The sequence below is a fragment of the Chinchilla lanigera genome, unplaced genomic scaffold (assembly GCF_000276665.1).
Source record: "Chinchilla lanigera isolate Chin_1 unplaced genomic scaffold, ChiLan1.0 scaffold00028, whole genome shotgun sequence".
In the NCBI taxonomy this organism is placed as follows: Eukaryota; Metazoa; Chordata; class Mammalia; order Rodentia; family Chinchillidae; genus Chinchilla; species Chinchilla lanigera.
The window spans coordinates 14,117,606-14,141,210 of NW_004955429.1; the positions used below are offsets into that span (position 1 = coordinate 14,117,606).

The 23,605-nt window shown below is 47.2% G+C and overlaps 1 protein-coding gene across 1 annotated transcript in view; it reads left to right on the plus strand.

Moving 5' to 3' along the window:
• Atg7 (autophagy related 7) overlaps positions 1 to 23,605 on the plus strand; it is a 224,059-nt gene that overhangs the window by 40,630 nt on the left and 159,824 nt on the right. The window contains exons 8-12 of the mRNA XM_005387012.2: positions 9,455 to 9,543; positions 10,959 to 11,080; positions 14,858 to 14,948; positions 15,931 to 16,075; positions 21,761 to 21,919. Coding sequence (XP_005387069.1) covers positions 9,455 to 9,543; positions 10,959 to 11,080; positions 14,858 to 14,948; positions 15,931 to 16,075; positions 21,761 to 21,919 — 606 coding nt within the window. The remainder of the gene's footprint in view (positions 1 to 9,454; positions 9,544 to 10,958; positions 11,081 to 14,857; positions 14,949 to 15,930; positions 16,076 to 21,760; positions 21,920 to 23,605) is intronic.

Genomic DNA, 23,605 nt, shown 5'->3' on the forward strand with positions numbered 1-23,605 from the left:
CATGTAATCTTGGATACGCTACTGAACCTCTATAATAATGTTGCTCCGGGGCTGGGGATTTAGCTCAGCGGCAAAAGCGCCTGCCTGGCAAGCGCGAGGTCGAGAGTTTGATCCCCGGTACCACAAAAAAAAAAAAAAAAAAAAAAAAAAAAAAAAAATCCTTTGCTCCTACTTTAGTATAAAATCCAGCAGGGAGGTGTCCTACCTGTGGCTTCCTGCTATTGGATCTGCAGTCCTGTAGTATCCTGTGTGTGTGAGGTACAGCAAAGGAATGAATTCAGGCATGAGGGCATTGCTATGACGGCTGGGGAAGCCCTTGGGTCATAGCCCCTTAGCAAGTCCTGGGCAGCTGTGATAGGGCTAGTGGTCAGTGATCTCTTCAGCACAAGTGTTCTGCTCTGATTGAGGCCACACCTTTTACAAAGACTTCCCCAGTCTGTCCCTATGAGTGTCCATCTGGTGAGTGACAGAAGTGGTTAGTGGGCTTTGGGAGACAGAATACGCAGTGGTCACAGGATCTGCGATGGGCAATGCAGAGCTCTGTTTTGGCCTGGCTAGTGCAGTTGCATAACCCAGTGGCCCACTTGGGGGACCCAAGGGAGATTTTTGCAGGGGAAGTTCCCAGGTTAAAGAGTGCACATGTGCAAGACATCAGCAACAGCAGCAGGCAGCATGGAGCAGAGCAGAGTGCAAGATTGCAAGAGAGCCTGTCTTTATTGTGTAATTCTTATACAGCTTGTTATGTCATACTTCCATTTTTACATGTTAGCCTCATTGGTGCACGTGTAGTTGTCCACTATTAAGTCATGGTTACATAACTCTGTCCAGCTGTGCATTCACGTTAGAATGCAAAGTCGCGTCCTCAGGTGTCCTTAGACGCCCCTGAGCTTCGAAGCAGTCTGAGTGGTTCCCCACATCACCTCTTTGAGAATTTGTGGAAGCAGCAGCTGCTCACTGCAGAAAATGCCACATCTGTGCCTAGCTCCAGACCTAATGCTATAGGATTCCATGGGTACCCTGAGACCACTCGTAGGTCCTTTCTGTGTCTCCAGTCTGGAGAAAGATGAAGGAAAAGACAGCATTTGGCCTGTCTGGGAAGAATGCTTCCTGGTCTGAGACACCCCCTGCCCCCAGCCTCTGTCCCCTCATCCTGTGCTTGGAGAGAACTAAGAGGTGAAGTTTTGCTCACACATTATAATTGTTCCACTGTATCTTCTTAGAATAAATTGGTCAGATGAGTTTTCAAAGGAGATTTTCCTTTGGATTAACTTCCATCTTCAGTTATTCCATAAAAATGAATATTTGAGGCCCTGAGGCATGCAGCTGACTTTCCTGATCAGAGAAAGGCAGACTTTCTCACTGTTTTGGTTTTCAGAGATCTTGAAGAAATGAGGAGTGGTCAGCCTGCAGAGAAGCCCTCCTGGGATCGGCAGGTTGGTAGGTCAGTGCCCGGGGCTGTGGGGAGGCTTTTCCAGTCCACCCAGGCTTTAGTCTGTCTTTAGTTAGCGCTCACTAGAAGGGCATCCATGACCACTTTCCTCTCATTTCTGGATGACGTGTGGTTGGTAACATGCCTGCGTAATGCCAGACTTCTTTATGACTTCCAGGTCACGACACAGGTTGTGACATTATGTCTCAGCATGTGTATTTATATGTCTTTGCGTGCGTGTGTGTACACATGCAAACTTTCACAAAATGTAGCGGTACTTTTCTTTATTCTGTTTTATCTTTTGGCCACGCATGGTGGCGCATGCCTGTAATCCTAGCACTTGGGAAGCTGAGGCAGGAGGATATTTGCGAGTTCAAGGCCAGTCTGGGCTACAAAGTGAACTTAAGGCCAGCCTGAACTGCATAGCGAGGCTCTGTCTCAAAAAGACAAAAAAAAAAAAGTATAAAACACTGTTTTATCTTTTGGAAAAACTCCAATTGTGACACACTGAATGATTTAAATCACAAATAGCTTGTCACTTGAAGTTCGGAAGATTTGGTATGAGCAAGAAGTGACTATTTTGTGAATGTAGTGAATCGTCAACTTAAGGACATTTGAGGTGTGAACTTTCTCAGGTATACTGTTGAAGACTCCGTCAGACTTAGGGATGAATCTGACTTACGAATGTTCTCCCAGAATGGAACTCATTTCTAAGTCAAAGACTTGCTATACTGGCACATAAATGAACTCACATGGCTTGGTTGTATGTATTAGTTTATTTCCATCTGTATCTGTGTGTTTTTAAAATCTCACAAAGATCTTTAGCTATTAAGTTTTGGAAATTTTAAGTGAACTTTTTATATATTTCCTTGTAATGTTTTTCTGTGGGTTTTTTTGTGTGTGTGTGTGTGTGTGTGTGTGTGTTTTTGAGACAGGGTCTCACTACGCAGTTCAGGCTGGCCTTGAGCTCATTTTATAGTCCAGGCTGGTCTCAAACTTACAGTGATCCTCTTGCCTCAGCCTCCCAAGTGCTGGGATTACAGGTGTGTACCACCATGCCAGGATGTGCATTTTTTAAAAACTAAGATTGTACTATATGAAATTGCATCAAATTTCCCCATAAGGTCAACTTTGAATCTACCCATTGAATTTGGTTTTTGTCATCTGGTTTGTGACAGACTCGTGGAAAGAAGTTCATGAGCTGAGGTACCACTGAATTAACGGGGCCGATTATAGCATAATACTATTGCCCGCTACATCCTTTTACATGGATGTATAATAGTGCATTTTTATTAAGGTTTTGGGGGATGGAACCCAGGGCCTCATGCATGATAGGCAAGTGCTGTGCTGCTGAGCCACACCCCAGCCCTAGTTCTTGACATCTGGGTTCTTATAATGCTTTTTACTTTTAGGGGCTTCTTTGTACATGAAATTATCACTTTCCTTCCCCAAATTGCCTCCTGTATTTTGAATTGTTTTCATAGAAAGGATTTCTAGGTAAAGAATTACTGGGTTAAGAGCCCAACATTTTGAGGTTGCTTTTTGTTGTTGTTTTGCTGGCACTGGGGATGGAACCCAGGGCCTTGTGTATGCTAGGGAAGTGCTCTGCCACTGAACCATGTCCCCAGCCCTTCTTATTTTTTTATTTTGAGACAGGGTCTCGCTAGGTTGCTTTGGCCAGCCTTAAACTTGCAATCCTCTGGCCCTGGCCTCTCATTTTCAGGGGAGGTGGGGGGCACCTTGATTGGTAGGGTTGGCTTATTTCCATGGTGTCACCCTTTCCACACGGCCAATTTCAAGCCACCCATGTGAAGTCAGAGTTGAGCAGAGATGGTAACAGTTGGCTTCGGTAGCCTGCACCCCACTGCATCTAACACCCTCCGCCACCGCACTTTGCCAGTTTCCTCCTGCCGGCTGCGTGCCTGTACAGCATGAGGCGTTCACACTGTCACACGTTCAGAAAGCTGCACATGGGCGTGTTGGAGTGCTCATTTCCCATGAGATGCTGGTTCCACCTCCTGCTCAGAGCGGCCTGCCGTGCTGCGGGCGGTTCTGAGGGCCGTGTTACACACAGCCCACCCCTCTGCTGCCCTTCGGGGAGCCTCGCCTGTCTCTCCTCCTCTCCTCCGAGCGGCTAGGAAGAGTGGACGTTTGGGGACTATTTTGTGCCATCAGCAGCTGAGCCTGCGCAGCAGCCGCGAAGGAGCAGCGTTTCTCTGCCATGAGTTGGCTCTTCCTTTGCTTAGCGGCCCCTTTGCACCTTGGCAGCCCGTTGCAGCCTTGAAGCGCGTTCGGTGTTTGGAATTTTTCCCTCATACTTTAAAAACGTGTAACCTCCTTGGTTCACTTCCTGTTATATCAAGGTCTGGCTGAGGAAAGACAGCACTTGTCAGATAAGCTTGTTTCACGGGAGTGCTGTGGAAAACCCTCTGGCAGAGGACACCCCGATGACAGTTTGCTCTTCCCTTCTCGTGGACCTTCTCAGCAGATTGCGTGATGGGCTGTAGCCAGGTTGTGACTGTGCTGTGCCAGTGAGCTGCGTGCTGTTTGCCAAGTAGGAAGGATTGGTTCTTTCTTAAGCCTTCACAGCAGTGTGGCCCCTCCCGTTATGTTTTGCTTCTTTCTGCTGGTTCACACTATGAAAAAAGTGATGTGCCCAAGTTCACACAGTTAATCTGTGCCAAAGCTCATCTTAGAATCCAGGATTCTTAGCCAGTGTTTATTTCTGATTCTGTGTCTGTTTGTGAAAGGGTCCTGCTATATAGTCCAGGTTGGCCTTGAACTTACTATGTAGCCCAGGTTGACCTCGAACTCAGAGATCCTCCTGCCTCAGCTTCCCTAGTGCTGGGATTACAGGTATGCACTGCCATACGTGGCTCTGATTTCATTTTAAAAAAAAATCTGTTTACAGACAGGTATGACAGACCAGAGAAGATGAAGGGAAAAATTGGGGCATGGGGAGGTTAAGGTGCCAAGGGTCCTGTGAAAGTGAGTGGTTGAGGACATTCCATGAGAGTCCCGTTTGACAAGTGAGACTTAGCCTCTCTGTACAAATGCATTTTCTGCGTTGGTATCGCCTGGCTCTTCCTCTAGCTCACTGAGTAGCCTTTAGACACCTGACGTTGCTGGGCTTTAAGGCAGTTTCTGTTGTCTTGTGACCCACATAGGACTTTTCTCTTAACTGTGACCCAAGGTCCTCTGATCTGGGGGGCCAAAAGGAACCCTTTGAGATGAAATGACTCGAGGCCTTCATTTTGCAGGTGAGGCGGGCCCGTCCCAGGTCTGCAGTTAGCTACAGAGGGAGAATGCAGATGTGCCGAGCTGGGCCAGTGCCCTTTGCACCGTGCTGCCCGCTCCCTTAGCATAAGTTGTCCCAGTGCTGCCTGAGCAGAGAAGCAGCCTTCTCCCTTCTCCCCCAGTCCTTGCTGAACATGGAGTTCTAAGTGCAGCAGTTTTAGCCACTTGGCAGACTGAGGCAGGAGGATCACGCGTACCGGGTCGGCCTGGGAGACTTGGTGAGACAACACAGCAGGACACAACACAGCAAAACAAAACACAAGTTGTAAGTGCTTTGATGACCTAAAAAAAGTGAAGTTGAAATCAGTGATGCCTTAATACAGTGCAGTTGGTGTGGCAGGTGCTACCTATTAGGATTTTATTAGGGGAGCCTAATAAAAAGGTGCTGCTGTTGGAAAGGTGGTAGGTGGTGGCCACACCTAGCCAGGTCAGTGGAGCTCAGGGAGGACGACTCGTTAGTTCAGAGGAAGCACTGGGGTGAGAGCTTGCTCTGGTTCTCTTGCTGTCACAGGTGTCCCTTAGGCATTCTCTCTTTCCCCTAAGAGGAGCCCAGGGTTACAATGCCTGCTGTGTTGAGAAGGCTCAGAGGAAAGGAAAGGGAACTTGCTAGGTGATGCACCATGGTTCTGCATGGAAGCTCAGGTCTGTGTCCCCAGACATCACCTTTTCCATCTTGCTGCCTCCAGGGTCCTGGCCCCGGATGTTCACGTACTGGGCCCAGAGGAACTGACCAGTTAGATCTGTCATGCACTCAACAGATTTGCTAGGTGTGAGGGACGGAAAAGTGAATCTGTTAGACCAGCCAGAGAGGCAGATAGGAAGGCCCTGGTATTTCTCTACTCTTGGGCCCTCTTCTCTTCCTGTTGTCATTTTTCTAATATCAAGAATTTCTTGTGGTTGTTGTACATATTTAATGTTGTGGTGTTTCTTTTTCATTTCTTGTCCCATTTTAAAGTGCATTTTATAATGTATGATGCCTTAAAATGATGCCATAATGTGTGATGTATGAAAATACAGTCATCAAATAATCACAGTGACCATACCGAAAAGCAAGTGCTCCTTATCTCCTCAGGCCTCAGGGAGCTGGTGCTGAGATGAGAGGTGCCCAGGAATCCCAGGGGGTGTTCACAGAGCCGCAGGGGTGGAGAGGTGCAAGTTCAGCACTTCCGGGCACTTGCCACACAGGCGGTCTCTGAGGGCTGCCCTTGCAGAACTGTTGCAGACTATTAAGCAGGGGTTTATAAACTGGCTATGCATTATAATCAGCGGGGGATCTTTTCAAATAAGGAAGGCAAGCAGGGCAGGGGCGCAGCTCAGTGGTAGAGGCTTGCCTAGCATATGCAGGCCCTAGGTTCCATCCCTAGCAGCAAAACAAAACAAAACAAATCTTGGAGCTAAACCCCATCTGATTAATCAGAATCTCTGGAGCAGGTGCAGACAGCAGTGTGTTTTAAGGCCCCCAAGTGCTACCCAAATGCACTCCAGTTAGTGCGGAGGAAGGAGCAGTGCTTCTGAAAGTTGCTGGGCAGAGGAGTCGCCTGGGTGCTCGGTAAAGTGCAGACTGGTGCAGCAGGTGGGGGAGAGGCCTGAGACTTCCTGTCCTGAAGGTCCGGTCAAGAAGAGCCAGAGACTCACATCCAGCAGGCCCCTCAGGGTGCAGGTGCTGCTAGTATGTGGACCCTGGTTTGAGGAGCCTGGGGCGGGGCCCTAGAGCCAATCCAGGGTTTTTGAGATAATGGAAATAGCCCCAGACATTTTTTTCCTTTTGTCTGCAAGACCACCCTCTCCCAAATGGGGCCCGAGGACTGGCCCACCTACATCAGAGCAGCTCCGGATCGTGCTGCAGACACAGGTTGCCAAGGTTGGGGGATTCGGATGCCGTTGCAGCACCGCACACAGGCAGGGCTCCCTGCGCCCCACTGTGCCGCTTTCTGTCCCCACCAGGTGGGAAAGGGTGCTGCTGTTTTCTCCTGATTCGCTAGAAGAGCTGCAGCCTGCAGGGGTTGGGTCATTTGCCTTGGCACTTGAGGACTGAGAGCAGCATTTGGTGTAGCCTGGGTGAGCTTGTTCTTAAAAGATCTCCAGATGCTGGCGATGTTCTGCCTCCCTGTGGAAATCTCAAATGAAAGTATTCTGTATTTCCTGAAGAGGTGCCATAGAGATGAACCCCTCTGTGTGAAACATGAATCTATTTGCATTTAAGACATGGAAATGCACCTAACAGAAAAACCTTCAGTTTTAGGAACAAGAACATTTTATGTAATGGAAAAGACAAAAAAAAAATCTTTTTAAGACACAATGTCTCACTTTGTAGTTAAGGCTGGCTTTGAACTATATAGTCCAGTCTGGCCTCAAACTTGGAGCAAACCTTAGAGCCCCCCTGCTTCAGACATGCGGCATCATGCCTGGCTAGCAAATATTTTTAAAGACTGTCTTTGAAATAACGCAATAATTATCTGATAATACAATAGTAAAACTCATTTTCTGAGCTTGAACACAGGTGAAGACTAATGAATTGTCCTCCAAGAGGAAGCAAAATGTTTGGTACCATTACTAACATTTACTGACACGGAAAAAAGTTTACAATGTAATGAGAGATAAAAAGCAATTTTTATGTCATGATCTCATTTTTGTTTAAAAATTGTAACAAAATACGTTTATTCAACAAATAAAATTATGGGTGCTTATACACAAGTTATTAATAGTGGTTTTGTTAACCACTGTTAATATGATGAGGTTACATACATTCTTTCTTTTTTCACCCTAGTCCTAAATATTGCTTAAGCTCCTACTTTGTGACTAACACTATCCCAGGCATTGTGGGAAGTATATGAAAGTGTCTGGGCTGATTCCATCCTACAAAACCAACTAGATCCACATGAAACTAAAGTATATCAGCTGTGTTTTCATTTAATCCACCCTATACCTATGAAGGAAACTTGTGGGTTAATTGGTGGTTTGGGTCAGCCTTCTCTCCATGCTCCCTTATGCCCTCCCATTCATCCATCCATCCATCCATCCTTCCATCCACCCATCCATCCATCCACTCATCTACCCACCCACCAATCTATCCATCTATCCATCCATCCACCAGTCCATCCATCCATCCATCCATGTGCGCATCCACTCACCCACCAATTGTTCTATTCTTCCACCCACCCATCTACCCAGCCATGTCTTCATCATTCAGAAAGCACTCACTAAAGTACCTCCCATGTATGTGTGAACAGATCATGGGAGGATGGTACTTTAATGTTGTCACCTTCCAATACCATGGCGCTTTTGTCAACACTAAGAAGCCAATATCAGTACATTGCTCATAATGCCTCACTTGACCACTGTTTTCCCAGTACCATCCTCTTCCTGTTCCAGGATCCATTCCAGGATGCCACAGTGCATTTTCTTTTTTATTTTATTTTATTTTACTTTTTTGGTATCAGGGCCACAGTGCATTTTCTTGTCACATCTCCTTCGTCCGTTTCGGATGGCTTTGACAGTTCTGAAGAGGATTGGAGGTTACTCTTGTCGACGGTCCCTGAATTTGTGGTTTCCTGTGATTAGATTATAGATATGGGTTTTTGAACAGAATACACTGGGGGAGAGTACACTTGTCCCCACGTGCTGTCGGGATGACCTCAGTGATGTTCAGTTGATCACTGGGTGTGTGCAGAGTTGGCTGGGTTTCTCCACTGTAAAGTGAGTCCCCAAACCCAGCCAGTCTCTAGAAGGAGCAAGTTCCTCTCCTGAAGTAGGCAGTGTCTACAGTCTGGTTTGCAAGTCTTAAACATGACTTGTTTATTTTCATTTACTTACTGATTCTCCTGTATCAGTGTGGATGTTTATTTTATGCTTTGGGTTCTATCCCAATACTATATAATTTCTTTCATTGCTCTGATTGCTGCAGCCTTGGCCGTGGAACATTCTTCAGCTGGCTCCTCTGTCCCCTGGCGTGCCCTTGTCCTTTGTTTTTGAGCACGTCCTTATTTCCTGGTACTAGGCGTTCCAGGCTCATCATGTGTTTTCTCCGTCCAACCCTAGAATTAGCCACAGGTCCCTGGTGCCCTGATTCCTTTTATTGGAGAGTGGTATTTGTAAATCAAGATCTGGGTGTTCATGGTCTTTTGAGAGAAAGAACACAAAAATCCGCCCCCCCCCCAACATCTTGTGTGTCATGTACAAAGATCTGTGGAAGCTGGGAGAACAGAGTGACTTCTGTCACCAAGAGACATCCTTGCTGAAGAGAGGGTACTCAAGTTGGGTAGGGTTTCCAGAGGGAGGTCGGGATAGGGAGGGGAGAGAACATGTCAGCCGTATCAGGGCACCTGGCTTTTCATCTGAACTTGTTGTAGACCAACAGTGGCAGTGGTCCTTTTAACTTTTCTCATCACTGCTGAGTGAGTGATTGTCACAGTCCCAGTCTCTTTACGAGAGATTTCCTCTGCATATGGCCTGACAGAGGACCCTCCCTGTCCTCCTGAGCAGACCTCGGTCCCGTTCTCTGCCAGGTCTAGTTCCAGGAGCAGGGGCTGATGCCTGCTGTCAGGAAGCTCTGTTGTCTAGCGTGAGGTCCTTGAGCTCTCCTCCCTTCCCTTTAGTGCTCCACCAGGCAGCTGTCTAATTCGTCATGCTTTGCAGGACAGAATAGAGCAGCGGGCGGGAAGCAGGAGCAATGTCTGTGCTGTGACCCTGACCTGCTTGACTCACTCAGAAAGCCTTCTCTGTTCACAGATAACAGTCGGTGTCTATGACCCCTGTAACCTAGCCCAGTACCCCGGATGGCCTTTGAGGAATTTTTTGGTCCTAGCAGCCCACAGATGGTATTTACAAGTGTGTGTGTGTGTGTGTGTGTGTGTCCATGCCTATGTGTTTTTAACTGTGTTGTGTCTGTCTCTCTGTTTTCCCAAATGTGTTTTTGTTTCATTACTGGCATGGAAACCAAAAAGTAGATCAATAAATCAACCATAACCCAGTTTCCCTCCATGGCAAGTTCTTAATCAGGTCTGCCAAGGAGCAAGGATATTTTAGACCGTGGGAGGGCGGATGGCCAGTGGCCCTGAAGCTGAAATCCATCAGCCCTCCCTGCAGACCATCTACATTGCTTTCAGGGAGGCATTTCCTGTGGCTGCCACCCCTGATGTTTTCCCAACCCCAAAAGAATTAAAATAGAGGGTATCTAAAAGCCAGGTAACACCTGAAGAGATGCAAACACCCTCAGTCGTCAAGGAGAGAGCGGTAGAACTGTAATGAGACGCTATTGCTTGCCCACCAAAGTGACTTAGCCCAAGCGACCCTGCCAAGAGTAGCTGGAGACATGGGCGCTGGGACCCTGACACACTGCTGCAAAAATGCTTGGCAGTATCTACCAAAGTTAAAAATATCTGCGGCTCGGCAGTCCCACACAGTATGTCATGTGCAGAGAGGCAGGCATATAGGCAAGTACACCCCATCCAGAATGTTTACAGCAGCGTTATTCTTAATGACCCCACTCTGAGAAGAAGCCCCTGTCCTCAGCAGTGGGGTGGACAGTAAATAAGAGTTCCTTACAGTGAGGGGCTGCCTTGCCGCCAGTCTGCAGGAAGTCCTGGCACACGCTGCGGCGCAGGCGCGTTAAAAGCCGTGAGGCTGCGTGAAGTAAGTGGCACCTGAGAGTGCACAGCGCCGGGTTCCATTTACGTGAAGACCAAAGCAGGCGAGGCTGTGGAAGGCTTAGCGGTGGGCAAACTTCCTGTGCAGCGGGGTGTGTAGTGACTGGGACAGGCCAGCGACAAGGCCCTTTATACTTAGCGTTTGTCCGCTCTTGCTCGGGCCTGCTTGGCGTAGGAGAACGTTCTTCCACAGGCCCGGAAAGGGAGATCATTCACAGGCCGTCCCTGGGGGGGAAGGGGCGGGAAGAGCCCAGGTCCCACAGGTGCTTTTGTAAGGTCCTGGGAGCACTTTCCCTGCGCTTGAAAGCTTCGTTGGTCACAGTTGTTTCTCGGCAGTGTGAGTGCTATGTAAAATTCACCTAGAGAGAAAGGACAGCCAACTTGACGCCCAGCCCCGAATGATGGCTCAGGGACGCTCGTGTGGATCTATTCAGAACCTCCCAGGCTAAGGCCGTCCCTAGGGTGTCTGAGAGGAGGAATTGGAATGCACTGAATTCTCTGCAGCTGTTTTGTGAAGCGCTTACTGGGCTGCTGCTTTTCCTCCTTACAAACATACAATAAGATCTGCACGACTTGCTTCATGACAGGAGCAGCAGCTTCCAGTCCGTCGAAGTCCTTTGCTTCCGCGACCGCACCATGCAGGGGGCGAGAGACATCGCGCACAGCATCATCTTTGAAGTGAGGCTCCCGGAAGTGACCTTCAGCCCAGGTAATGCACTGGTCTGTGACGACACATGGAACTCTCAGCTGGCAGGAGCTGGGTCAGAGTGGCTTCGCCTCGTCTTTTACCACGGCCACGCAGGGAGACGAGCAGAACTCCTGTCTGGCTGCCTGGGCACAATCCTCCTTGTAGCAGTCATGCCCTGCCATGTGGCTTGAACAAAGGCAGAAATTGGGGCCAGGAAGTCTTCTTCAGGCAGCTTTTTCAATTTTGAGGGTGTTTTTGTTTTGTTTGTTTTTGACACAGGGTCTCCCTTATACTTCAGTCAGCTTTGAAGTCACTGTGTAACCCAGGCTAGTTTTGAACTCTTCTGTAATCCTGCTGTCTCAGCCTCCGGAGAGTTGGGATTACAGATGTGTGCCATCATGCCCAGCAGTCTTGATGGAAGGGGCGGGAAGAGCCCAGGTCCCACAAGGTTTTTCCCCCCTCAGTCTTCATTTTTATTTTTGTTTCATATGAAATCTTTACTTCTGTCCTTTCTTAAAGGAAGACTGAAGTATTAGTGCACTTGCATGTTTGTTACTCACTTAAAGCTGTGTGTGATCCTGTTCACCATATAATAAACCAGTCACCAGAAGTGCCATTTCTCCTGCCACGTTTCCTATCTCTGATCCCTGTGTGACAGATGTTAATTAGGAAAGTCAGACTGGAGGTATTACATGTAGATGTGTATTAAATGTACACGGGTACGTATTTACATTTTTATATATGTCATAAAGTTTGAACACATACTCACTTGAGGAAAAAAAGGACATAAACTGGATGTGGTATCACATGCCTGTAATCCTAGCACTTGGGAGGCACAGGAGGATCACTGTGAGTTTGAGGCCAGCCTGGGCTGCATAGTGAGTTCAAAGCCAGCCAGAGTTACATAGTGAGACCCTGTCTTAAGAGCAGAAAGAAAGAAAGAAAGAAAGAAAGAAAGAAAGAAAAGAAAGAAAGAAAAGAAAGAAAAAGGAGAGGGGAAGGGAGGGAAGGAGAGGAGAGAAAAAAGAAAAGGAGGAATAATGCCTATACTTACCTCATGGAGTAGTTCTTTTTTTAATGGTACCAGAGATTGGACCCAGGGCCTTTGTATTGAGCCACATTTCTCAGCGCTTCCCTTCTTTTAATTTTGAGGTAGGGTCTAGCAGAATTTCCCAGGCTGGGCTCAAATTTGAGATCCTCCTGCCTCAGCCTCCCAGAGAGCTGGGAACACAGGTGTATGCCACCAACCTGCCTAATTATTTCATATGAGAAATCTGTGTGCTGTGTAAAAAACAGAGCACAATGTCTAGCATATTATAGGTGCTTAATCAGTGTTGTGTGAATTTCCCATCTCACTGTTTATATCGCAGTATTTATACCTCTTTCCAAAATCACCCCGCATAGCGGTGGGACTCACGCTTTCCAGAGCACCTCACGTGGGCTGCTGGATTTGCACCTCATGACCTCCCAGTATTCCCAGCAATTGCTTTCTTCAATCCATGGATGCGTGTGTGATGGGGGATGTTAGAGACACCCCATCTCTTCTGAGATGTCTTTTCTAGAGTGTAAAATCAGAGGCTTCATCTGCGACTGGCACGGGTGTCTTCAGCAGACACTGGGAGAAAATAGCATGCTCTGCGTGCTCGGTCACGGGAAGCGGTGCGCTGTTTTTTAGTTCAGAACCTTCTGCCTGTTACCTTAGAGTTTGCGTTTGGTTTAGCGCCCTCTTCTGGCCCATTCTAAAATAGCTTCTGTGTCACATTACCGTAGATGCATGTTTAAAACCACAACTTAAATGGTTTAGGGAAATGATGTGAGAGTTAACTAAAACAAAGTATCAGCCAGACAAGGAGCACCTGCCTATCATTCCAGCTACTTGGAGGCTGAGGCAAGAGGGCTGCAAGTTTGAGGCCAGCCTGGTCAACTTAGCAAGACCCTGTGTCAAAATAAAAAGGGCTGGAGGTATAGCTTAGGTTCTCTGTCTTTATTGTTTAGGAAAGGCAGTTTTTATTTTCCTCTAGGGTGCAAATACAGCCTTATAATAAACAAAGCTTTGCAGAGACTCACCCTAGCCCCTGGGCTCCAGGAGTGCACACAGGAGCACTTTCAATATCGTCCTGTGCCACACGGCAGTGCTGTCAGCGATACACCACATGTGCGGCAGTGGCCCCATAGTCAAGTCAGCCAGCGCTGCCCTAGCCACTCAGCGTGTGTAAGTATAGGCTGTGATGTTTGCACAGTGGTAAAATCAGCCAGTGCAGCCCCGCTGCTGACAGGCATGTGACAGCATTTCCAGGGTGTCCATAGTTGCGGTGGCAGTGGTCTAAGTGGTATTCTCTTGGAGGACTGGGATGCACTTCTTGCCTAGTGTGCACAAGGCCCCGAGTTCCATCCCAGCACTCCAGAGACAGGAAGTGTGACTTTAAATATCCCTCCCTCCTCTTGCTCCCGTGATGCACCTGGCATGCTCCACATAGTGGAGACACGTCCGGGCCTGGCCACTGGCAGAGGGCACAGCAGGCACTGCTGAGGGTGGCAGGGTCCCCTCTTGATGCCTGTCCCTGGAGTACTGTTCCTCGCTCCTAGGTGGAATAGGACAGCACCTCCTTTTCCCTGAAGCCATCATCTCATCATTTGGGGCATGTGTTATGGGTACAGATGATACGGAGGGAGATATGGTAAATCAGTGTTATTTTCATACATAGTTGTTTGCATTGTCGGTAAGCTTCAGATACATTGGTCTTAAAAATCAGTATAACCTCTCGGATATGGAGGGGTTTATTTTGGTTTTATCCTATAATTAGGATTATGGGTAGGAGAATTTTGCGATGATAGAGTCCAGCACCATTCCCTGGCTCTCCTAGGAGGTTGAGTTGGTGCTTGAGCGGTGGTGGAGGCAGAGTCAGAAAGCCAGAGAGGCTGGGCAACGCAAAGCTGAGGGAGATAAAGCATTTCTTACTGCAGGCTTTAGCGCGCCCAGCCCCTCACTGCAGTGTGAGTCTCCAGATGTCTGTGGGTGGCGTAGGGACTCGGTACAGGTGTAAGTGTGAAGCATTTCCCAAGGGTCTGCTTTCTGTTCCTGTTTTGAGACAGGGTCTGACTGTGTAGTTCAGACTGGCCTTGAACTTGCTATGTACCCCAGGCTGGCCTCGAACTCATGGTGATTGTCCCCCCAGGTGTAGGGATTACAGGTGTGTATCCCCACACCTGGCTTCCCGAGGTTCTTTAGCATGGAATAAGACATACTTCAGGAACTGCTCGAATTGGAGTTCTAGGGGCTCCCATGGCAGGGGAGAAAGGATAGGCCAGGGAAGGGGAGACTGAGTCACTAAGGATGAGCTTAAAGAAGAAGCAGCTTGTAGTGGGACAGTCACCCTGACAGGGATGCGTTTGCACATGGGTATGCAGTTGAGGGGCCTGAACGAAGGGACACACTGAACGGAGAGAACTCAGCGGGGTCTGTGCCAGCGTAGGTCTCGCTCGGGTAGACTGCCTTTCCCAGGCTCGTCTCTTGGAGCTACTCCTAGTGAAAGAGGAGGTGGACACACCCTGGGTGTGGGCGGAGGGCTGTCTCCAAAGCCCTGTCCAGCAAGGCATCCTCTGGTCTCCTAAGCAAGATTCCCAGTCTCAAGCAGGATGAGGAGGCAGCTGTGGCCCTCCCTCCTCTTCAGAAAGACTCGGGGGAAAGGAGAAGCAGGGCATGGGCCGCTGTGAACAGTCCCCTTTCTGAAGCAAGTTTGCTGTGTGACTTCTTACTCTTCCTTTCTTTGTTAAGCTTGGTGTTTTGTTTGCCTTAAGATTGCCCTAAAGCTGTTGGATGGGAAAAAAACCAGAAGGGAGGCATGGGCCCGCGGATGGTGAACCTCAGTGAGTGCATGGACCCGAAGAGGTGAGTGTCTTGGTCGCATTCTTCCTCACCACGCATGGTCCCCAGTGCCTGTGCCAAGATGGAGAAAGCCTTATTGCTCGCAGCTGGCCAGCTCCAGGGCAGCAGTGTGGTGGACGGGTCCGGGCGGAGGAGAGCTGCTCACAGCATGGTCCTGGGGAAGCAGAGAGCAAAGGGAGGGGCTGGGGGGGAGGTCAGCCCTTCGGAACACACCTGTGACCCCTTCTTCTGACCAGGCCCCATCTCCTGACAGCAAGTCAGTATGTGCCCCATAATCCAGGCGCCTCCCCAAAGCCCCGCCCGTGATCACAAGAGGCTTGGGGACATCTAGACCAACCACAACAAGGGAGGTCTCTTGCTGCTCTTCCCTGGCGGGACCGGGGTGCTGCCCACTGGTGAGCGCCATCCTGCCCCTTGCTCCCCACTGCGGAGTTCAGGTTTGGTTGTGAGAGTGGGCCTTTGGATGCAGGTCCTTCCAGATGTTCTGATTTCATCCTAGCTTCAAGGACTCAAGTAGGTCTTAGCCAGAGACACCAGCCATTTTCGGTCCTTTATCTGTTGCTTTTGGCCGCAGCCCATTGGCCTGGCTCAGAGGGCATTATAGTAGGAACTTGGTGGAAACCAGTGTCGTGTCAGGCAGGAGAGATGCACGCTTCTTTAGGGAGCCATGGAAGGCATTTCTGTCCTCAGTACAAAGGGTTCGCGCCTGACCAGGGTTCTTTCCTTGTCATGGACACACAAGTCGTCCCTCATCCGGCTTTCTTTTCTCACCCTGGCTGTCAGAGGTCAGATATCTGCCCCCCAGGAACCCCTGGGGACCGTACTGACCCTCCCTTTACCCCAGAAGGCTCCCCCCTGTTTTCCCTTGATGACAATTCCCTAATTCTTTAGTTCTTGTTTTCTCTCGGGGCTGCTTTATGTCCTTTAGGACAGGATCGGGCGCAGAGGAGCGGCTGACTGCACTAACCCATCCCTCCTTCCCCAGGTTAGCTGAGTCGTCGGTGGATCTGAACCTCAAACTCATGTGCTGGAGGCTGGTCCCGACCCTGGACCTGGACAGAGTTGTGTCAGCCAAGTGCCTGCTGCTGGGAGCCGGCACCTTGGGCTGTAACGTGGCCCGGACGCTGATGGTGCGTGTCCAGGGGTGCGGGTGGGCATTCACCTCCCTCTCACATTTCTGGCTTGCCTTTCTTCCTCCTCAGTGTCTTTTCTTCCTTTGTTTTGGTGTTGAGATTCTAATATTTGTTTGCCTTTATTTTTTACTTCTCTTTCTTGCCTTGCTTTTAAAAATCTATCTTATTAGTGCCTGTTTGCATAGTGACCATATACGCCGTGGGGAGTTGGCCCTTGCCCACCTCACACCTCTGTTCTTTCTCTGTAGCCTGTGTTCTGAACCACGCGAGAGGCAGCTTTTCATACTTGTGCCGAAATTGGATAGTATCAGCTTTTTCAGGTCTTTGTGCATCCAGGCAACTAACAAGTACCGTTTTTATCATTCAACTTTAAATTCCTTTGGAGGCATAGAGGCCTTTATTTTTTGTGTGAGTTTTATTTCTTCTATTCATATACTTTAGTTTGTGTTTCTTTTATGGGTTTGTAGTTGTATTTCTTATGGATATTAAGCTTTTCGGTCATGTATAAATATTTTTCTCAATTTATTCAAAGTACCTTTATCCATATGAAAGCTTTTTTAATTTTATGTCTTTGAATTTGTAGTCTTTTTCTGTATGCCTTACAGAACTCTTATTTTTGTGGTTCTGTGTTTATCAGTTTGGAATTTATTTTTGTTACATGAAAGAAATAAAGGTCTGACGAAATGAGTAGTCAGTTATTTTAATGGCATTTATTCAAGAAGCTAAGTTTAGCTGGGTCTGGTGATGCATACCTGCAATCCTAGTACCTGGGAGGCTGAGGCAGAAAGGTTGTAAACTTGAGTCCCTCCTGGACAATTTAGTGAGACCCGGTCTCAAACTAAAAATATAAAAGGGCTGGAGATGTCGCTTGGTGAGAAGGCCCTGGGTTTAATCCCCAGTACCATGAAAGAAAGAAAAGAAGCTCAAGTTTAGTTTTCCACCCACCATTAGGGGATGCTAAATCCCCTTGTGCCCCTGAGACTATCTGTGCATTCTCTACCTCACCCATAGATCCTGTATTGCTTCTCCCTGTTTTAATTGGAATGACAAGAGTTTATAGATGAATTGGGATGAGTTCATGTCTTTACAGTATTTACCCTTAGTGTGGTATAGCTGTCACTTATTTAGATCATCCTTGTGTTTTGCTAGGCCTTGAATGCTTCTTTTATCTGTTTGGTTGGTCTTTGTACCTGGGACTGACCAGGGCCCTTACTCTGAACTACTTTCCTCCTGCAGCCCCCAGGCTGGGTTTCCCCAAATCTCTCAGTTGCTCAGGTTGTGTTTGAACTTCCAGTCCTCCTTCCTCAGCCTCCTAGAGTGCTGGGATTGCAGGTGTGTGCCACCAGGCCCGGCTGCATGTGTTTTATTTAGTCTATTCCTACACATTCAGTGATTTGGGGTTTTTAAAGAGGTATGTTCTCGCATTAGGTTTTCCATTGGCTCTTCCTGGATAAGAGACATACACTGCAGTGAGTTTTGCACGTTCATTTTCATCTGGCTGTCTTCTAAGATCTCTTAGTTCTATAGTTTTTTATTTGAATCTGTTGAATTTTCTAGGGTTAGTGAGTTTTCCTCACCAAGATTCCCTCTGTGAGTCTTTGCCTTGCCTTGTAGAGTTGTTTAGGCCCGCACAGAGACAGCGAGGGAGAGTTAACACCTCTGTTGATAAAAACTTTAATGACAGAGTTGGTGTTGGATACTGGTTTCTGCTAATTATTGTTTATAAATTAAGGAAGTTGATTTCTGTTTTGCAAGTTTGTATCAGAAATGAATGTTGAAGTTGTTTTTGTTTTTGTTTTTTGAGACAGTGGCTTAAGCTGGCCTTGAACTTGAGATCCTCCTCTCTCAGCCTCCTGAGTGTTGGGTTACGGGTGTGTGCTACCACACCCAGCTATGAATATTGAGCTTTATCAAATATGTCTATGTAGATAATCAAAGTATTCTATTATTGAGCTTACCTAGAATAAGCTCCATTTTGGATTCTTCTAAAATGCTATGGGATTTAGTTGGTAAGGCTTTATTTATAAGTTTTATATCTATATCCATAAGTCAGGTTGTTCTGTAGCAGTGTTTTCTCGTGAACTGTGTGTGTTTCCCAGCTGAGTTGTAGTTACTTTATAAGATTGACAGAACTTTTCTGCCTTTTTCTATGCTCCAGAAGAGTTCTAATGTGTGAATTATCTGTTCCTTAGAAAAATGCAATTATAAATCCATCTGTGTGTGGTGGCTTCTAGAATTTTGTTGGCAGAGTGGGGCAGGGGTCCTTTGGGAGCTGTGCACATGTTTCTGTGCTGATTGGCCTCTTTAGATTTTTGTGTTGCTTTTAGGTCAGTTTGTTTTGCTAGACAATCATTTCATGTAACTTTAAACGCTGACATCGAATAGTTACGATAGTTTATCTTTAGACTCTTTTCTATTTTATATTAATCGTTCCACATTCCTAAGTTGTATATGTGCTTTTTTCCCTCTTATTCAGATGTCTCAGACTAATCAATTTTATCAGTCTTTTTAGAGAATAGTTGATTGATTAATTCTACCATTTTTATGTTTTTTGCTTTCAGATTCATCAATATCTACTTTATTAATTTATTTCTCCTTTTGTGAAATTCATTGTCCCCATGTCATTCAAGATGACGCTTGTAAGCCAGGCATAGTGGCACATGCCTGCCATCCCCATACTCAGAAAGCTAGGGCAGGAAGATTGCAAGTTTGAGGCCAGGCTACGTAGGGAGACCCTGTCTCAGAAAACTAAAGAAAATAAAAAGGTTGTGCTTATAAGGCTTTTTTGTTGTTGTTTTATTCTTGAGACAGGGTCTCACTCTGTCACCCAGGCTGGGCTGGCCTCAAATTCACAATCCTGCTATCTCAGCCTCCCGAGTGCTGTGAAAGCTTTTTAATGGCTGTAGAATATGCTTCCTTATAAGATGACACATTTAATCATTTCTCACAATCTGTTGCAACATTCCTTTACTCTTTGGCATTGACATTGTTTCCAGCTTTCTACAATTAGAAATTGTGTTGCAAAGAGTATCTTTGTGACTGGCTTCTTGGGGGTGTGCCAGGCGATTTTCTAGGACCCACTGCTGGAAGTAGGTCAGAGTGCTTGAGCATCTTTAAGATTCTAGAAACGTGCTGCCAAATTACCTTTCAGAAAGAGGATACTGGCTTCCCACCTTTCACCAGTAAAATGGTTTTCTCACCAACATCTCCTCCCCCACACGGAGTATTGTGATTTTCTTTAATCCTGGCAGATGGGCCTTGACACGGGCACCCCAGTACGCCAGCAGTAAGTGCGGAAGCACATCTGCACACGATGAGCCCGCAGCGTGTTCACAGTTTGTCTGGCTCTCTTCCCACTGCACAGCGTGTTCCCATACTGCCTTCCCTGCCTTCCAGTCAGGAAACAACTGCAGAAAGAAGTGTTCCAAGACTACGAGCAAGTTGCTTTCAGAGTTTTTCTGCTTAGCTACTGAGACTGGGAAAGCCAAGAAGTCAGCTGTGGCTTCAAAGCACGCAGTGACCCAAACTAAGCTTGTGAACGGGATAAGGATTGGGTCCTCACTGACTCTCCCCTGAAACGATCAGGCTGTTTCAAAGTCCCTAGTTGAGAGACACTGAAGTAAGTCAGCAAATGTGCAGAGTCATAGCTTTGCAGCCAGGCATCGCGAGGCCTCGCCACGGTCACTGTTCCGTTACCCTCCGTACCTCAGGGGACTGGTTCAGAGTACTGGCACTCTGGTACCAGCACAGAGCATGCTCCGGTCTCATACATCAAATGCACTACTACTGTATTTGCTTAGAAGCTTCGCATATCTTCTCATGTATGTACCTTAAACCACCCCTGGAATGCCTAATACAATGGAAATGCTATGGGGCTGGGGATTTAGCTCAGCGGCAAAGCGCCTGCCTGGCAAGCGCAAGGTCATGAGTTCAGTTCCTGGTACCGGAGAAAAACCAAAAAAAAAAAAAAAAAAACCAATGGAAATGCTATGTAAATAATCGCTAGATCGTAATTTTTAAGGGATAATGACAAGAAAAAAATGTCTGTGCATTTTCAGGACAGGGACAGTTGTTCTTCCAGCCACATTCGGTAGATTCTGCAGTTTCAGAACCCACAGGTAGTGCCTGAGGGCCGTGCTTATGTATGGTCAAGTAAAACACACCCGTTCTACCCCCAAAGAGTTGGCGTCTCCACTGGGGCACAGCTTTGGCGAGCTCATGTGTCCCCCCCATTCACTGCATGTGTGGTTTTAGACAACTCACCTTTTCTGTGCTTTAGCTTCTGTATCTGTAAAACAAAATTATTAGACTAAGGATTTTAGAGTCCTGTTCGGCTTTAAAATCATGTGGATTTATTTTATTTCTACATGCTTGCTATTCATGCGGTTTACAGTCATCGCAGTAGTAGTTACGTGTACATATTACAGTGGGCTTCTTTTCTTTCTGTTTTTTTTTTCCCCTTTCCTATTCTTCCCCCTCCCCCACAGGTCTCCCTGTCCCCCTTTTCATTCTTGTTGATATTGTCCATCTGAGCTCATGTTGTGGCGTACAGTGTTGACATTAGTTGGGGTTATTAGGTTCCTGTATATGACACATCTTTATTCTTATCTCCTCCCCCCACCCCTCAGCCCAGTGCCTTGGATCGCTTCTCTGTGGCAAGAGATCTGTCTCTTTGCCCCTTTCCATCCATCCTACATTATTTTCTTTGTTTATACTATGCCTCACTCAGATGAGAGATGCCATATGGTATTTAAGCTTGTGTCTCTGAAATCATGTGGTTTTATGAAACTTGATAGAAGATGTAATTGAAGTCTCTGGCATAATGAAAGCTATTAATGAGAAAAAGAATCATTCCATAAGTGGCCAGTTATTAATAAGGCCTTTCTGTCTTGGGGAAATAGTATAAAATATCACTTATTACTATACAGTGGGAAATGACTTGTAAATCATTTTTCTGAAGAGTTAACTGAGGCTTTAAATGAGTTTTGCAAGAAATTGTTATAGTTAATTATTTGTTAAGGGAAACCAAAAATATTCAGGGGCTTTCACTAATCCTTTTGAAGCAGCAAATAGAGGTTTCTTATGGGATTCACTTCCAAATCTTTTTCTGGTATCACAGATCAAAAATAATGAGGTAAGCCAGGCATGGTGGCACATGCCTTAATCCCAGTACTCAGGAGCTATAGTAGAAGGATCACTGTGAGTTCAAAACCAGCCTGGGCTACAAACTGAGCTCAAGGCCAGCCTGAACTGCATGGTGTGAGACCCTGTCTCAAAAAGACAAGAAAGAAAGAGAGAAAGAAAGAAAGACAGACAGAAAGAATGAACAAACGAACTATTAAATAGACCCACTGTGACATTTCTTAGTCTCATTACTGCAGGAAATCAGGTACTGAGCATATCATTATTTTGTCTTTTTAAAGCAAGAGGGGCAGGGATGTAGCTCAGTGGCACAGCACCTGCCTGGCAAGTACAGGGTCCTGAGTTCGACTCCCAGTACCAAAAAAAAAAAGCAAGGTGATAGTCTGTCTATCAAAAACTGAGTTTGCACAACTCAGTTTCTAAAGTTTCCTCTATTTTGAAGCTTCCAAGCTGTGTGGGAGTAAAACCCCTTCAGGGGACCTGGGAGGTACCTGTGAAGTATCTGTCAGCAACACACCACACTCTCTTGTCTCCACACAGGGCTGGGGCGTCAGGCACGTCACGTTCATGGACAACGCCAAGATCTCCTACTCAAACCCTGTGAGGCAGCCGCTCTACGAGTTTGAAGACTGCCTGGGGGGTGGCAAGCCCAAGGCCCTGGCAGCAGCAGACCGGCTGCAGAGAATCTTCCCTGGAGTGGTATGTGGGCACTTTCTGGGAGCATCGCAGTGGCTTCCTGTGTCTGTAGATGTTTCAGTATCAGAGAAGGCAGCGCTCTGGTCTTGGTGAGAGAATTCCTCCCAGGCACTCACAGAGGGACCACACCTCTTTTCCCTTCTCAGAGATAGGGAATAAAATACACAGTAAGAGCCAGGGGTGCAGCTCAGTGGTGAGTACTCGCCTGGTGTGCATGAGGCCCCGAGTTCCATCCCCAGGGCCAAACCACCCAACCGTCCCTGCCAAAAGATTAATTAATTAATTAAAAAAAAATCGATATATCTATATATATATATCTATATGTATATCTGGTGAAAACTAAATGAAGAATATATGAAATGATGTTTTGTGAGTTGCCCAGCATTAGACAAGTTTAAGTTGAGGAATTTGCAAGCGTGTATACTTTCATATCCTGCCTGGTTCTGCAGGGCTCTGTGGTGACTTGGGTAGGATGTTACCTTTCACCCGTCACTGGACCACCGCATAGTTACTGATGGAATTAAATCGGATAGTGCATGTAGAGCACTGGGTGAAAGTTGAATGTCTTGCTCTAGCTGCTGCTTATTTTTGTGCTCTATTATTTGCCTTAGCTACACCAGATAATCAGACAAGTTATTTACCTCATTTGACTCAAAATCTTGCGAAGTTTTTGAGGACATCCTGGAAAGGGAGTTCTACATTTTGAATGCTTAGTCGACCTATGGGACAGTAGCCAGATTAGGTCTCCTCAAAGCACCTGCTTAGACTTAAAATGCTAGAGAGGCTCTGAGCGCTCACCAAGGGAAGGCTCACCTTCTTGAAGTCTCACCCTGTAGTCATCCTTTTTGGAAATGTTTGCTGTGTGGTCGGTGTTGATGGTTTGTTCATCTCACCGGAGTCCCTGAGGAACATTACTTACTGGGTTCACTTCATTGGTATTGATCTGGTATCTGCTATGTACCCAGCCACGGGCCCAGTGCCAAAAGAAACAGAGGAAGTCACATCCCTGCCGTCGGGAGGGCTCTGCTGTCACGATATTGTGCCTCACACAACCCCAGCTCTCCACGCCTGCAGTGGCACAGTGTGCTCTGCTGAGGGGTGTGCAGGCTGTCGGTGCTTCTGTCTCTCAGTGAGGGTGGGCTTTGGCTTCTAGTCCACTTTCGGTTTGTGTGGGTATTGTTATTTCAAAGTGGAGTCACCCATTCTTCCTCTTCTTGTGGCTCTGGTGTAGATGGCAGAAGCCTGAAAAGTGGTGGCAGTTTCAATGCCCCTTACAGTGCCAGTTCAGGCATGGCACCTTCTCTGCCCATCCCCAAAGCAAGGTACATGCTGAACCTGAGTGAGTGGGGTGGGCAGTAGACCCTGCCTTCCTCGTGGGAGTCTCGCAAAGCTCCTTGGCAGAGGGAGTGGACATGTAATTCTACTGGAGACAGGAAGGACACAGGCCTGTCACTGGGGGGTATTATGAACTCCCCTGGGGTCCCTCCAGACTTGGCGTGAAACCTGAAGCCTGCCACTTATAAGTTGCCTGAATCTTTTGTTTACCCAGCTCCCGGCCATTGGCTGTGGCCCAATGCGATTCCCCATGCTTATTTGTTCAGCTCGTATGTAGTGAAGGCCTGCTCTGTGCCAAGGACGCAGTGCTCCAGTCCCCACGGGGCTTACAGTCGAGGAGGGCATGTCGTTGAC